The sequence below is a fragment of the Cyprinus carpio genome, chromosome B1 (assembly GCF_018340385.1).
Source record: "Cyprinus carpio isolate SPL01 chromosome B1, ASM1834038v1, whole genome shotgun sequence".
In the NCBI taxonomy this organism is placed as follows: domain Eukaryota; kingdom Metazoa; phylum Chordata; class Actinopteri; order Cypriniformes; family Cyprinidae; genus Cyprinus; species Cyprinus carpio.
In genome coordinates this window covers 37,099,043-37,116,506 of record NC_056597.1, presented here as the reverse complement: position 1 = coordinate 37,116,506, position 17,464 = coordinate 37,099,043, and the positions used below count along the sequence as shown (strand labels likewise).

The following is a 17,464-nucleotide window of genomic DNA, read 5'->3' as shown; positions in this document are numbered from 1 at the left end:
ACGTATAATTTTTTTTTTTTTTTTTTTTGACTCTTTTTTTTTTTTTTTTTTTTTTTTTTTAAAGCATAACACTACTAAAGCATAAAAATACAATATGTTTGCAGATATTTAAGAAACATGCTAAGTTAAAATACTTGTTTATCTGAAAAACAATGCTACAGTAACAATTCTCCAATGTGTGTGTTCCGGGCCGGAATTTCATTCTTTGTTTTGGTTTGTGGAACCCACCCACTGCCAGTTTTTAATTGTATTTCAGCACCCCGGGTTGCCAGTTGGCGGAAAACAGCGTATTTCATTTCATTCATCGTCAAGTGCGCTCGTTCCTATTTGTGTCGTCAATCTGGTAACCTGCGTGTGTGCCAAGTCTGAGGAGGAGGGGCCGGGTGAAAAAAACCCTCTCCAATATTTTGAATTTGGACTGCAATACCTAGTTCAACCACTCGGTGTCAATCCTACATACAGCACCTTTAATTAATATTCATTTATGTTAATATTTTTGTAGCCAGAAATAACTCTCAAAAAGGCAAAAATGTCTATCAGGCATTTAGTTTAAAAAAATAATAATAATAATAAAAAAAAAGTAAATCTCAGGCATATTGATCAGTGTTAAACATTATGCAAATGAAGAGTGGTGGGATGTATGACTGTCAAGAGAAGTGCAGGCAGCTGAGCTCAAATTATCTGTCATATACTGCAGTTGAGTAGAAACACCTAGGACAGTGATTCTCTGTCCCAGCACATTATACCATCACAAGACATTGATAGTCATCACTAACCTGACAGCATGTGCTGTGTGTGAAGCAGAGGGGCGGGGCTACACGCCATAGCATGCAGAGAGGCGTTCCTTCAGGATGGGCGGGAACTGCTCTGAGAACTGCTGCCAGTTCTCCTCTCCGACCTGGTCCTTAAAACCATGTAGGATCTACACAGAGACACACAATCTCATTCATCAAACATGAATCTTCTAAATTGCACCACTATACAGGCTTAATGTGATGTAATGCAACTCCACGCTCATCTGACCTTGTAGAACATGTCCCGCAGGTCATCTTTAGGGCTGACCCAGGAGGCCACCGCATCACAGAAGAAGATGAAATCCTGAGGGAGAGACGGGCGAAAGGAAATGAGCGATGGAGGAATGAGTTACATCAAGGTCAATCAAAACCAAGTCAGAATATCAGAACGGACCTGGACCACACCGCCAGGATTCACACCAATCATCACACAGATGCCTCTGAAGGCAGAGTCCTTTTCCTCATTATCTCTGATGTTTCGTAACGATGTGCACCTGCAAAAAGAAAAATCATTAGTTAATTATTAGTTGAAAATGGAAACATTACAAATTCTTAATTCAAATTAACTTATTGGCAAAAGTTTGGTGTCAGTAATTTTTTTAGGTTTTTTGAAACTATTCTATTTGATCAAAAATACAGTGATATTGTGAAATATTATTACAATTTAAAATAACTGATTTCTATTTGAATAAATAGATAAATGTAATTTATTCCTGTGATCAAAGCTGAATTTTCAGCATCATTACTCCAGTCTTCAGTGTCACATGATCCTTCAGAAATCATTCTAATATACTGATTTGAAATCTCTAGATGTTTTGACTCACCAGGGTCTGATGAACTGTTGCAACATGGGAGCCACTTCCTGTGGACAGACGTAACCCAGGCGACCAATCGTGATGGCTGTAAGGAGAAGCGGGAGGAGTTAAGGTTTGATTGTTTATCTGTGTGAAAGGTAAATGGTCACGTACGGTCAGAGGTCATACCCGTGTTCTCCAGCAGGGTTTTGGGAGTGTTGGGTCTGTTAATGATCTCCACCAGATGAGGAAGAACCAAAGCCACATACGGCTGCATCTCCACACCTACCACAACACAGTCAGGTCAGTGACAGGTCAGTTCAACCGCACTCCATTAGAATTGTTTAAAGGGATCATATGATGCGAGTTTTCCTTTCCCTTTGGAGTGTTACAAGCTCTTGGTGCATGAAGAAGATCTAAAATCTCAAATCCAAAGAGATATTCTTTATCAAAGTTAAGACTCTGCCACGCCCTCCTACAATGGCTCGTTCTAACACACCCCCACATCTCTACGTCACTATGTGGAAATATTACGCTCAAATGTACCGGAGATCAAAGACTATATAAAGAGGGACCGGAGATGGAGAATAGAAACCATCCGGCGCTTTGAGCACTGAGTGGCCATACAAGTTACAAACAAGTAAAATGTTATTACTTTGTAGATTATATAACAACAACTTGAAAAAACAGATAAAACAGAAAAGGTAAGCAGCATTATTTGAGAAAAGGGCATACTAATATAAACAAACATCATTCTGAATCCTAATCTGAAACTGATACAGAATCAGTGCGATGATCCTCACCCATCTGCATGCAGATCTCTCCGATGGCCCAGGTTGCGTTGTTACACACCGAGATGAACTCAGGGTTCAGATTGGTCCCCAGGATCGGCATGAACTCGGCTAAACACACATACACAGTTTCAGCGATGAATATGAATTTATTATGAAGTTAAGGATGTATCGTGCAGGTCAAATGAACTCGTCTTACCGATGCAGGGCTTGACGTGTGGAAAACAGGCCTTGGTCAGATCACCCAGCAGAGCAAACGAGCTCTGTCTCACCTCAGGCATAGTGTCCTACAAACAAGAGAGTACCACTTTCAACTTGCATTCATATCAATAAATCAGCCTAATGTTTATAATGCAACAATAAATAATTTAAATATGTAAATAATAAAGTAATAATAACAAAAATAATCTAAAACAAATAAAAAATACACATTAAAACATTAAATAAAAAAAAAAAATTAAACAATAAAAAAAAAATCAAAAAAAAAACATAAATAATAAATAAAACACAAAAAAAAAAACAAACAAATTTAAGTAAAGTTAATACTAAAACTAAACAAATGTATTTTATAATGTAGTAAATAATTTAAATAATAATAATAAATACAATTTATAACAATTGTTAATACAAATAATAAAAATATACAACATACCTACACCAACAATATAAACCAAATCTATATAGTAAATTAAATATTTAAAATACAAAAATAACTATTTAATGCATTTTATAAATATAGTAAATAAATAAAATAATAGTAATTAAAATAACTATAACAATAACACAAATAATAAAAAAAACTAATGTTAACATAACACCAACAATAAACAATACATTCATTGTTTATTAAATTTAATTAAATATATTAAAAAGTAAACATTAAATGTTAATATATTTTTATATAAAATATCAATTTGTAAATACTTGACATAATAATTATAAGAACATCAAAAAATGTTAAATTCTCTCACACATTGTACCTGCATACACTGGAACAGAAGGGTCATGATGTTGCTACGGGCAACCAGCTGGTCCACATGACCCCCGAGACCTTCGGCCAGACCGCTGAGCAGATCCAGAGCGACTATCATGAAGTCTTTATCTGGAGCCTCATACTGATCCGGCTGCTGGCTGTACATCTACACACACACACAGAGGCGGGTTAATGGCTGTGTGGTACACTGATGTTCTTCATGTAGAAGTGTGTGAGTAAGTGTGTGTTCTCACCATGGCTTGTGCGAGTGTTTTCTGCACCAGAGTAACACAGCGCTGATAGACGGGCTCACAGTACGGCAGGAAACCGCTCTGTAACGCCGTAGCCACAGACGACAAACACTACACACACAAACACAGAGTGGACAGCAGTCATTCATTGTCTGTTTTCACTTTCAATTACAATTGTTTAGTCAAAAAAATTTACAATTATGTGTCACGAAAATAAAGTCAATTTAAACGATGAAATAAAGGCTTTCATTCTGTTCTCACCTCCAGCAGAGGAAACAGGTCTTTATCCTCGTCTTTCAGTTCATTCCACTTCTGGATCAGAGGAGGCATCAGTTTCTGGATGTATTCCTGTTCACACACACAACACAAGATCAGACCACTGATCTCTACGCCTACAAACATGTGCTACTAATATTTAGCTTTTAAAAACAAGTTGACAAGGGCAGGGATGAGTAGAGGCAGATCGAACCAATAACGTGTCATTTAGTGTTTAAAAAAAAAAAAACCTGACATATAACTGAAGATGATTTCCATCATTTTGGCATATATTTTGACAAAAAAAAAAAAAAAAGGTCTCTTGTCTTTTGAGTTGCCCTACTTGCATCTGGGGTTTTTAGAAAAGTTTTTACACTACAGTTCAAAAGTTGAATTAAACTGACTAAAAGTGACAGCAAAAGTTTATTTTTCAAATCAATGCTGCTCTTTTGAACTTTCTATTCATCAAAGAATTAAAAAAAAAAAAAAAAAATCTCAATATTACCATTTTGTTACTGCATTTTTCTTCAAATAAATGCAGTATTCATAAGCATAAGACATTAAAAAAGTCTTGGTAGTGTACAACTTGGTAGTGGAAACTCATATTACCGGTTGGTTCAGATGATGTCCGACGGAGTCTGCCAGGGTGCCGATGGCGTCATAGAGGATGAGCAGGTTCTTGTGCTGATATTTTCCAAACGCAAACACCAGAGTGTCCAAAATGAAACTGAGGTACGGAACCAGCTCCGTACATGCTTCCTCCTCCAGAGTCGCGAATGCACTGAAAAACATTACACAGTTGTTTTATAACTCTAATTCATTGATAGAGATTTCAGATGTGGATTTCTCTCAAACACTCACCTGCAGGCGGCCTCCTGCACCCTCTTGTTGCCGTCCAGGATGCGTTTGAGCAGTTCTGTCATGAGCGGTTTGAGGTGTGCGTCCGGCGGCTGGCTCACCACCCAGTGTGCGTAGCGGCTGAGTGTCCAGCAGGCGATGGAGCGAACCAGAGCCTTCTTATCACACAGACACTGGATCAGGTGCGGGATGAGCTCGGGCAGGTACGGGACCATACCCTGCATACAGCCTGACGGAAAGAGACAGGACAAGAAAGCACCTAATATTAAGGTTCTTACGGGTTTGGAACGACATGAGGGTGAGTAATTAATGACAGAATTTTCAGTTTTGGGTGAACTATCCCTTTTAGTGAATTCAGTATGTGTGAGAGTGAGACGCACACCTTCAGCGATGGCTCCCAGCACCAGTATCCCAGACTCTTTGATGACCCAGTCCGGGTGGAACAGCAAACCCTTCAGCAGCGGCAGCAGGTGCGGCAACAGCTCGTCCCGAAAGACGTTAGCCAACACGTCCAGCGCCGCCGCAGAGCACTTCCCTAGAAACACAAAAATATACACACTTCATACACACAGGAGAGCATTTACAGCCAGCACGCTCTGATTGGTCGTTTACTCACGTAGGTTCCAGTCAGACAGCGTGTCGTCGTCGTCATCCTCGTCTTCGTCAATGTCCTCTCCTTCCTCCCCTTCTCCTCCCTCGTGCTGCAGCGTGACGGTACGTGACTTGTGGAAGCGAGGCTTGATGTCCTGCTCGCTGTCAGGAACGTTGTCGTCCTCCTCCACGTCACCCTGAGACACAGAGAGAGAGAGAGTTCCCTACTGAGCACTCACTGCTTGTAAATCAGTCATACATTGAAACAGAGAGAGAGAGAGTTCCCTACTGAGCACTCACTGCTTGTAAATCAGTCATACTGGGGAACAAAATTGATTTCCTAAAATTTCCAGCTCCAATATCAATTTGCAACAAACAAAAAAAAACTCATACCAATAAATCTCCTTCAAATGATTCATCCAATAAACAACCCGAACGAAATAAACAACCCGACCGATGTAATCTGATTCACCAACAAATAACTCGTGAACAGCTCTTCTGACCTTTATGAGCACACAGTGCAACCAGTGCAGCTCAAATCCTGAAAACAAGCCGGTTCTTTGAATGAAGTTCAAAAATAATGAATTACTGATTTGAGCAATCAGATGGAAACACTGTAACCTTGTATAATTTACAGCATTAGCAGAGAGAATTCTCGTTTAAATTCCAGAATCTTTCAACTGAAATCAAAACTATTAAAAATAATTTTCAGTCATTGAAATGATGCAGAAATTAAAATATAAACATTAGATGCACTTAAGAAATAAAATTGGAAATGCTAAAATAAAATAACTAAAAGTACCAAAATGTGTCAAATTAAAACGACTATAGAACTAAACTTAAACATTTTAATATTAAAAATATTAAAAAGATATAAAGAAAATAAAATATACATTTTAGAAGATAAAAAGTGCAAATTTTGTTTTGGCAACTTGTGAAATAATATAAAGTTGAGCAGTAAAATTTGTTACAAATTAGTAAACCAAAATAAAAAAAAAGCAAAATAGCACAAATGTAAAAAGTAAGAATTACTACAATAAACTAAAACTAAAAAAAATACAATAAAAGCTAATTCACAATATTAACAAATAGTATAGTAGTATAAATAACACTAAAGTAACACCAATATTAAAACGAAACCAAAAAAACACTCAAAATGAATCTGAAGCAAATGCTTGTGAAACAATTGAAGATTATGCGAATGCAAGTTTAACTAATGCAATAAACATGATTGATTCAAAGGAATATATATCCCTGACTCATGTCTCATATGGTGACTCACCTTCAGTAAAATGATGTCAATCTCAGAATACTTCATTCCATTGACCAGGATGGGGATGAGTCTGTGGAGAAATACATCAACATTAGATCATCTCACTCAAATCATGAGTTCAGATCAGATCTCTCAGACAGAACTAAAGAGAGGCCAGAGGCTTCATCTGTGTGTTCGGTTTATGCTCAGATGTGTGATGATGGCCTGCAGTACTCACTGGACCAGGTGTCCTGACAGAGCCTCTTTACAGATGGGCTGCTCCGCCAGAGTCAGCCAGAATTCACACGCCTCCAGTGCCACGTTCTCATCCGCGTCCTGCGTGCGCTGCAGCATGTACTGCAGAAAGAGACACAGGCCAGATATAAAGCTCCTTAAATACCTTTAAATGACAGTAAGACATCAGATGTTAGTGCTGGTCTCACCTGTATGATGCTGTGCATGTGCGGTATCAGGCGGTCGATCCGGACCTCCAACAGCATGACCAGAGCTCTGCACACGTTCTTCCTCACCTCGCAGTCTTCATCACCCGCCAACGCAAACAGAGACTGAAAACAAAGCACACACAGTACAGATGAGCTGGCTTACTACGCAGCTGAAAAGTGTGCTTTCTTGAAAAAACTACAAGCTTGATTTGGCAAAGTCTGGTGGGGAAAGAGATTGTGTGTTTGTGTGTATTTGAACCCTTTCCAACAATGACTGTAATGTTTTGAGAGAACCATATTTTCACACTGAGAACAACCGAGGGACTCGTATGCAACTATTACAGAAGGTTCAAACGCTCGCTGATGCTCCAGAAGGAAAAACCATGCATTAAGAGAAGGGGGGATGAAAACTTTTGGAATTTGAAGATCAGGGTAAATTTAACTTATTTTGTCTTCCGGGAAACATCTTCTGTACCCTCTGAAGGGCAGTACTAAATGAAAAAAGATATGATATTTAGGCAAAATAAGAAAAATGTACACATCTCCATTCTGTTCAAAAGTTTTCACACCCCGGCACTTCATGCTTGGTTTTTCCTTCTGGAGCATCAGCGAGTGTTTGAACCTTCTGTAATAGTTGCATACGAGTCCCTCGGTTGTTCTCAGTGTGAAAAGATGGATCTCAAAATCATACAGTCATTGTTGGAAAGGGTTCAAATACACAAAAATGCTGGAAAACCAAAGAATTTGTGGGACCTGAAGGATTTTTCTGAAGAACAGCAGACAGTTTAACTGTTCAGGACAAACAAGGGACTCATGAACAACTATCACTAAACAAAAACACAGCTGTGGATCATTCAGGCAACAACACAGTATTCAGAATCAAGGGGATGTAAATTTTTGAACGGGGCCATTTTTATAAATTCAACTATTATTTTCTTTTGTGGACTATATGTAAACTTCTTTTATGTGGAATATCTTATTCAGGTCAGTACTAAATAAATAATACCATGCATTTGGTATGATCCTTCTTATTTTGGTAAAATAATTAACATTGTGCAGATTCTGAAAGGGGGTGTAAACTTTTGACCTCAACTGTATATACACAAAAATATTAAAATAAATATAGAATTATATGTAAAAGAACTGTGCACTATACTGTGCAATAAAAAAAATGATTCACTCTTTGGTCTGAATCAATTAGTCAGCACATTTCCTCATCGAATCAGCTCAGATGACTCACTCATTCAAGGAGCTGAAAACTCTGCTGACAAATGTAAAATTACAATTACTGCACACAATTAACCATTGTTTGCTGGAGGTCAACTCACCTCTATGAATGTGTCGATGTTGTCCATGAGAGCCTGAGCCCTGCCAATAATGAACTGATTCACACACGCTATGGCATGAGACCTACAGAGAGAGTGTGAATCAATATGTTGTTACTCATTATCAAGCACAGACAGTGTATCAGTGAGAGAGGTGTGTGTGTGGTTCTTCACCTGATCTTGGGGCTGCAGTGTTTGAAGAACTGCAGGAATTTGGGGATCATGATGTTGAGGGGTCGATTCAGAGCGTCACTGTCCAGCAGTTCAGACGAGTCTTCGCAGATCTTCTGCAGCGCACCAAAAGAACCCTGTACACACACATACACAAACTCATTTAGTCAGAAATCCCACTGCACTATGGGTTTATAATAGTTAAAAGAGTAATATTTGCACTAATTGTAACTATTGTTATAGTGCCATGATAATTTCATGAAGATTGGTTTGGGAATTTTGAGTGTGTCTAGTCACACCTATAATTTAAATGACAATTTTATAACCATCTAAATACAATTTGGAAAATTACTGATCTAGGTAGACCAGAGACTACACAAGTTCAGTAGTTTTGTTAAGGTTGATAAAACAACATAAGACTAGTTCGATAAAGCAGTTTAAGAAGGGCTGGACAATAATTTAAAATCAATAAATATCACTATATAATTTTTTTAAATAACGGTGATATGATTCAGATATTTCGAAATACATTACCAGTGTTTCCCATACATTGATTTATTTGTGGCAGCCCACCTCAACTTTGTTGAATAAACATGAGAACTGCACATTTCAAAATTAAAACGTGGCACGTGTGTCTTATATTCAAGTATCTTTGAAGGAAACTGACAGTCTTAAAATCTCACACCTGTATTTACCTGTATGATATCAACTGATATCAAGTATTGTAATTTTACTACTGTATTGTAAAGCAAAAATAATTTACCAATGAAACCATCAATTTTCAAGTGCAATTGTTTTACAATATTTGGCAATTACTGTCATAATAACAATAACATAAAAGTGTTATTATTATTACATTCTGATTTGTCTATCTTCCTAAAACACCAGTGTAACTAATACAAACTAAAACACTAAAGTAATTTTTCAGGTACAAGTCAATTCACTGACTTTTCTTGACTTCCTGAGTTTTCTTAGTTAGGAACATGGTTTGGAGCTCTTAATTTTGAACTATCAAAAGTGCATTCGATAGAAGAATTTAACTTTAAAATGTACAAAACTTTCATTTTTTCCAAGTCTTATTTTTTCTTAAATATCGCAACAAATATCGTACCGTGGACTTCACATCGAGATAATATCGTATCGGGAGTTTTTGATATCGTTACATCCCTAGAAAACACTGAACGTGCAAGTTGAAATCAGTAAGCATATTGCATTCCAAGTTAAAGTATTATGATAATATTCCACAGAATATGGAAATAAACACTGTATTTTATTACTCTAAATTGTTATATTGGTGCATATTAAAGAAATGATTAAATATCATTTTAAGATTGGGTGTTGGGTCAACAATGGGAGCTTGTTTAAAACACACCTCGCAGGTGTTGTAATCCTCCGAGTTGAGGAGGTTGCAGAGTTGAGGCAGCAGTTCAGGCCATGTCTGCAGCTCCCCTTTAGACGCGATAGTAGTGATGAGAATACCTGCAGACACACGGACACAAACTCAACTATAACACAAAGCTGAATGAACTATTTGTGTCACTTAGAGACAATGGATACTCCTGTAATTACATCTGGTAATTATAATCAGCTCAAAGCTTCTAAATCAGAGTTTTGTAGATTTCTATTACGGTGTAACCCGCTCAAACCCGGGTTCAGACTGACCGATGGTGGCGCGGATGAGCGGCGACGGGTCTCCGATGTTGTTGAGACACTCTCTCTTGATGAAGTCGGCCACGGCCGGAGGGAAGTTCTGGTAGTGAGCCTTCACGTTGTTCTTGAGAATCAGACCGCTCAGAGAACGTGTGGGCTCGTCTGCAGAGACACAGAGGTGTGCCTTTAGATGAGTGACAGTACAGCACGTGTGAGACACTGAGGCAGATGATGCATGATGGGATATTACAGACCTTCAGATTTGAGGCTGGTGAGGACGAAGATGAGATAGTTGTTGAAGTCAGGATACTGATTCAGCTGCTCCAGTTTCTAATGAGAGAGTCAGGAAAACATTAGGGAAAATTCAACAGAGAGCAAAGAAAGAAAAGATCTGATCTCAGACCAGAGACGTTTATTAAGAAAATTTTACTCATTTAACATTTTTAACACTCTTCAAAAACAGACTACTGTGTTACCTATAAACTATGTACGTAGATTAGATTAAAAAGAGACTAGAGTGACAAAGTTTGATTCATTTTCTTGAATGAGCCAGTCAGATTAAATCAATAAATCACTTCCAAGACTCTGATTAAACAAATCTGAAAGAAACATTTCTGATTATTGTAAACGTGGAAAAAAAAAAACAGTTTGGCTGCTATATATTTTTGTGGAAACCGTGATATTGCATTTTTCAGTGTTCTTTGATGAACATTAACATCTTTACTGTCACTTTTGATCAACTGAATAAAATATCCAAGCTAAATAAAAGTATTAAATTCATTTTAAACAAAAAAATCATACTTGAGCATATGACCGATCACTACAGTGTACCAAATAAAAATGGCCAACACAGACGCTAAAAATACTACAGTATGTTTGTTTTGGTAACCTGGATAAATAAGTGTTAAAGACATATAAGAGATCATAATGAAAGTGTAATATACCTCTTGAACGGCTCTCTGTGTGGCCGTATCTGGAGACTGAGAGTCCTTCAGCAGCTGCAGCACCTGCTGTAAACCCTGTTCATCCGGCTGCCACTCCATCCTGAGCTAAACACACACACACACACACACACACACACACACGCAGAGGACAAATGAGTGCACTACATCAAAACACACACGCCCTCCTGGCCATCAATGCTTTCTTGCCACACTTTTAGGAAGAACGAATTCAAGTGAGTTAATAACACACATAACTATCATCCACAGACACATGCATTCAGAACAAATCCCTGGTTTAAAACACTTTTAACTGTTGAAGCCAGGCTAATCCAGCGCGAGCAGCTGGACGCCAGCTTTACCATCTGATCTGCTTTAGTGGGATCGAGGCAGACGAGAGTGTGAATGTGCGAGGAGGCTGTGATGTGTGTGACGTGTGGGCTGTGTGTGAATGTGTGCACGAGTATTTCTTCAGTGGCTCAGAAAGATGCTTGGGTTTCATTTAATATCAATTGTTACATTGCGCACGCTACCATTTCTCCTGCATAACAATTTAAGTGTAAAGATCAGTTCGAGAATGTCAGCAGCAACCAAACCTGAAAACCTGTTCCCCAGCACCACTTAAAATGCTTAACATTTAATCGCTTGTACATTTTAAATGTCACTCAGTCTTGTGCAGACACAGAAATAGCGCGGAATATTCAAAAATCTTTCATTTTGTCACAAAGTTGCTTTGTTTTACTTTTTCAAAATTCCAAAAACGTGAAAGTTCCGAATTGTATTTGTTTACTTATTTTTAAGTACATAAGTGTGTGTATCCATCTACATATCTATCTATATATTTGTATATATTATACACATATACTATACATAAATATAGTTAATTATATGTATACATGTGCATACATATGTGACCCCGGAGCACTAAAGCAGTCATAAGTAGCACTGGTATATTTGTAGTAACAACCAAAAATAAATTTTATGGGTCACAATTATGGATTTTTCTTTTAATCCATCATAAGATTTTCAAATAGCTGTCTCTCAGAAAAAATATTATTCTTTTATTATCCTAAAAATATTATCCTAACAAACCATACATCAACGGAAAGCTTATTTATTCAGAAAAATTGACCCTTATACAATATTATAAACATCTGAGAAGTGTGTGTTTGTGTGTATTGTGGGTGCGTTTGACTACGGTATGAACATGTGTGTGTGATACACGTGTAGTGTGTGTGTACATGTATGTTTGTGAGTGTGTATGTGTGGTGTTTGTGTGTATTTTATGTGTATAATCTCTTTGTGTGTGAGTGTGTGTGTAGGCCGTGTGTGTGTGTTTACGCAGCCCGGTTTAACCCAATTCCCCAGCTCACATCAGACGAGTTAACCGATCACACATGGAATAAAACGCTTTAAACCCGTTATAAATGCGAGATGAGTGTGTGTAATGATGCGGAATGAACACACACAGACGCGTATGTAGCCGTTAGCTGCAGTGCTAACCCGCCAAACGCTCTCACCTTCAGTCACTGTTTCTCTCTCTCTCTCTGTGTGTGTGTGTCTCGGTGTAGCTCTCTCTGCCGCTGCACAAGCGCTGATAGCCGTCGGTTCGCGGTAACGGATGGCTCGCCGCGGGTTTCTGCGTGACTCTTGTGGGATTTAATCGGCGTGTTTGCTGTTATTCTTCTTTCACCGGCGGCGCCTGAGGCATGGCGGACGCGTTAATCGCGCGGTGTGGATCTGAGCGGCTTCCGTACCGTGACGCTGACGTCATGCCTCATTAACATAAAACGAAACGAAACTCTAATACTGACCATTAAGGTCTTATTTAAAGAAAAAGCTAGATATATCGACTAACACATATTAACTGTGCTCTATATTTCGTGAATGAAGGTTTATGGGGGAATAACGTAATTTTAGCGGGCTGTAATTCACCCAGTGACCTGTAGATGGAGACAGATCAGTAATAACGCGTCACTCAGGTTCATTAGACTCGTTAGATTAGTTTGTGTGTAATATTTGTAATCGTTAACACTTTCAGTATTTAATTACAGTAACTGTAACGAATTAGTTACATTTATTTTGTAATTAAATTACGCAATTCATGTAACTACTTACTCCCCAACACTGATACTATGGTATGTTGATATAGCTACTGCAATAATTTATGATTATTACCATATTCATACATATTTGCATGCAGGGTGCAATTTGTGAGCAAACCAGAGGGGGGTTCACAAAATATGTATAATTTGAATTTAACTTTTATGAACAGTTATCTTTTTAAACAGTCCCCCGACTGTTATTTTGTATTTAAATTAAAACTAATATTAAAAATGGAGGAATTTCTATTCAGGTTTATTATTTCAAATGAAATATTAAGTGAAGAAAGAGACGCGTATCTTTGAGAGCACTGCATTTTGGGCATACAGCGTCCAGTGAGGTCTGTTGTGTTGTATTTTGCACATTTTGTTAACTGTGATAGATTTTCTGTGTCATTTATTCAGATTAATTTGCATAATGAGCTGAATACAGCACATGCTGCACAAAGTACTATGCTAATGTATTTTAATCTAAGATATCTGCTAGCTTTTCCATTCTTTTTTCATGTACAGTTTATAATCCAAGCGTCTGTAAACTTTATATTAAAGTGATTTTAATAACCACGTGACCCCAAACTCTATCGCAATCAAAACTTTATTCCAGTCACACATAAATAAAACAATATCACAATAACAAACTATGAGCAGCTTTTGAACAGAGTGACAAACAGGCTCTTCGCTTTGGATAAAATCTGCTATTCCTACATCTCTGACACACATATATTTCAGTATTTGATAGTAACAAACTTCAACAGCCTCTCCACCGTCATTCTTCAGGTTGGAGTGAATGAGGGGCGAGGAAGGGCATGAAATGGGGTCACGTCGTCCTTTAACACAACGAGCTGATTTCGCTCTTACTGCAGCCCCATTTACAGCAGGCGTTGGACAGCCCGACCACCACGTCCCGCCCCTTCCTGTCTGACGTGCGCAAGGCCTCCAGCACTTCCTCTGAGATGAGTGAGCGGGCGGGCCGGCTGAACACGGGGCTCTCCGGGCCCTCTCCCGCCCAGGCAGGGGCCTCTGTGTCAGGACGGGGTCTGTATGACAGTCCAGCGATGATGGGGTTTGCGGCCCAGCTGTCAGAGACCTCGTCGTCATGAGCGGAGAGCAGGTCACTGGAGAGGTCACCTGATCAGAGAACAACAGCACAATGATATGTTACTGTTAATCATAGTTACTGGGAGTGACTCAAACACATTAGCATTAAACTTCAGCACATAACTGGTCACGCAGAGTGTGTGTACTAGAAGTGAATGGATCCTCAAATCATGTGATTCGTTGAAGAGAGGTGTGCTGTTGTTTTACTAAGTGATCAGACTTGTGATTCGTCACCTGGTAGATGATAAATGGGCGAGAATCCCCACAAATGTACACTGAATGACAAACATCAGCCATAGAGACAAGAACATGACAGAAACCCGAGGTGAGACTCTTTTGGCCAATAAACAATCACCTAGCAACCACCCCAAACAACCTAGCAACATGTCAGGTAATTTTATACACACACACACACACACACACAAACTCACATTATTAATAATTATATTAAAATGGTTTTATTTTATATATACAAACACTTTAATTAATATAATTAATAATTTTATATATATATATATATATATAATAATAACACTTTAATTAATAATATTAATAATTTAATTATAATAATATGTATATATATATGTACATGTATATACATAAAAACAAAATTAAAAAAAAAAAAAAAAACAATTAAAAACAATTAAAAAAATTAATACAATAAATTTAAAATAGTAATTATTTATTATTTTAATAATATAATATTTATTATTTAGCATTTGAACATAAAAAAAAATTCAATTTTCCATAACATTAGAACTTATATAAAAATGGGTTTGTGGATAACATGTAGTTCAATTTGCCCTCTGTGTGTATTATCAGTAATAATATAAATAAACAAATTAAATGTCATGTGTTCAGTTTGCCCTCTAAATGTATGGCTATTATCAATAATAATTATTATTATTATTAAATAAATAATGTATGTTTTTATTGTTGTAGCCTAATAGTCATTTAGTTATTTTTGTGTCAAAATAACTCAAAGCTGTATGCAAAAGTACAATTAAATACATTTTGTATATAAATGCATGTTGTATTGAAGGAAAATTGGGTTTCTCTAAATGTGTGTGTATTGTATTGGAATAAACGAATATAAAGTAAACACAACTTCATATCTGTCTCATACCTGAAAGGTCCAGAGACCTCCTCCACCGCGAGCCTCCGCAGGTGAAGATGACCGCCCTGATGAACTCTCTGCCGCACAGCTTCACTCCGTAGATCGGGGGTCCGTCTGTGGCCCGAGCGCCGCCCAGCAGCGCCGCCAGCAGAACTACAGCTATAAACACAACCACAAAAAACACCACAACAAAAACTACAGGTGCTGGAAATCTTTCTCAGTGCTCCTTGTTGGTCAGAAACACGGTCAAACCTCTTGTTGCCCTGCTGTGTCTTTTATAGTGGCTCATGGAGCCTGTGCTGCTGCGCGTCGGTCAGATGGACCGTGATGATAGCAGGACAGAGACCTTTAGGAAGACAAAGGCCAGGCCCAGCGCCTCTATAATGAACCTGTGCACCTCCAAGGAGGTGATGTCGAATGAAGCGACCCAATCTCATCACTCCTGACCTTTTTGTTGTCACATACTCTGTGTAATCACATAAAATGTGGAATGAATTATGAAGTTGCACACTCACGCAAACGCTGCACTTTTAATCAGATGCATGTAATACTCACATCATTAGTCTATAGTGCCACATTTTATTTAATTCCGAATGTAAATGCTTTTCTAAACCAAGTTTACCGCAGTGCTTAATCCTTGTGAATTGTTTTGATGTTGTTAATAAATACATTTTAAGAATGTAAAGATTAATAATTATAATAATATTAATAACAAACATTTCACACATTAAATACAAGTTTAAAAAGTTATTGAAACTAACTGTACTGTCCTAATATATGGTACACTTTGACCACAGATTCATTTTTCTAATGAACAGAAAACTGAAACTCAAGAAACTTACTTTCATGCAAATTTGTTACATGGAAATATCAATAATATATCTATTCCTGTTTGGGGTCATGATGCAAATTGTGGTTAGCAATGTAATCTCTAGGTTATTTGTTTTGGATACTTACTCCTACTCCCCTTTCACTGTCATTTTTCCCCCCAAACACAGAAAAACATATAATCAAATTATATAAAATAAATTAAAAAACATTTACAAGCATTTCCCATTCTTTCTCTTTTCAATCTATTTGTTTTCTTTTTCAAGTTTTATTATATAAAAAACACCTTGCTATGTGTACTGCGTCAGGCTAACTGAGGCTTGTCATAGCACTTGTGTATCATTGCTCTTCTGTTAGTTTTGATTGCTTCTATTGTCCTCATTTGTAAGTCGCTTTGGATAAAAGCCTCTGCTAAATGACTAAATAGTTAAATGTAAATTTAAATGTACATGGCCACTCTATATTGTGACTAAAGCTAAGTGTTTGGCAAAGCAGGATTTTTGGAAAGGAAGCTTTAATGGAGAAAAAAATGAAGAATTAAGGAGAATCAATAAATAATGAATATTTTACTGGCATTTAATGAATAATTGAAATCTGATTACGTAATCAATATAAAACAGATAACATAATCCAGATTACACAGAGAACATCAGTTACTGTATGATTTCCATATTCAATGAAACATCATCAATAACTGTATGATTTCCATATTCAATGAAACATCATCAATACACAATAAAGATTTAACGAATATTAAGAATACACAGCACAGGCTGGTTTAGCTGACCACTCATAATACGATGACATTTCAAACACATAAGAGGATATGGAAGTGAGAAGTGAGTGATTGTTGTGTGTGTGTGTGTGTGTGTGTGTGTGTGTGTGTGTGTGTGTGTGTGTGTGTGGTTATTAAGAGTCGCAGCACCTCAGAAACCATCTTATAAGCGTATCAGCAAACGCCTGTTTTTTCATAATCATACTGTCACAAGATAAGAGAGTCTGGGCAATATGATTCACACACTGGCATTCACACAGATAACAGCACGTGGAGGAGCCTTCAGCATATGAGCTAATTGGTTACCTGTCTGACCCCAGTGATTATGATATTATGATTAATATGCTAATGGGGTCAACTAGAATTAAAAATAAAACGATAACCTACATTTGCAGTATTTTATGCTTAAAACACGAATAATTTATATTCTTTTTTTTATTCATTTATTCGGGGTA

At 37.4% G+C, this 17,464-nt stretch overlaps 2 protein-coding genes across 2 annotated transcripts; both read right to left on the bottom strand.

Moving 5' to 3' along the window:
• Nucleotides 1–635: 635 nt before the first annotated feature.
• Nucleotides 636–12,853, bottom strand: LOC109097285 (transportin-2). The gene is made up of 24 exons (XM_042717348.1): nucleotides 12,610–12,853; nucleotides 11,093–11,197; nucleotides 10,403–10,478; nucleotides 10,161–10,310; nucleotides 9,871–9,977; nucleotides 8,502–8,635; nucleotides 8,331–8,412; nucleotides 7,003–7,125; nucleotides 6,798–6,916; nucleotides 6,590–6,650; nucleotides 5,333–5,504; nucleotides 5,099–5,251; nucleotides 4,720–4,945; nucleotides 4,468–4,639; nucleotides 3,865–3,951; nucleotides 3,607–3,714; nucleotides 3,360–3,518; nucleotides 2,579–2,666; nucleotides 2,392–2,490; nucleotides 1,778–1,873; nucleotides 1,619–1,694; nucleotides 1,189–1,288; nucleotides 1,024–1,098; nucleotides 636–922 (listed from the first exon to the last, which is right to left on the bottom strand). The coding sequence occupies exons 2-24, from the start codon at nucleotides 11,189–11,191 to the stop codon at nucleotides 815–817; spliced, it is 2,670 nt and encodes an 889-aa protein (XP_042573282.1). The 5' UTR covers nucleotides 11,192–11,197; nucleotides 12,610–12,853; the 3' UTR covers nucleotides 636–814.
• A 984-nt stretch (nucleotides 12,854–13,837) lies between these two features.
• Nucleotides 13,838–15,695, bottom strand: LOC109091747 (relaxin-3-like). The gene is made up of 3 exons (XM_042716084.1): nucleotides 15,659–15,695; nucleotides 15,416–15,565; nucleotides 13,838–14,319 (listed from the first exon to the last, which is right to left on the bottom strand). Exons 1-3 carry the CDS (start codon nucleotides 15,693–15,695, stop codon nucleotides 14,021–14,023), a joined length of 486 nt encoding a protein of 161 aa, XP_042572018.1. The 3' UTR covers nucleotides 13,838–14,020.
• Between the last annotated feature and the right edge of the window lie 1,769 nt (nucleotides 15,696–17,464).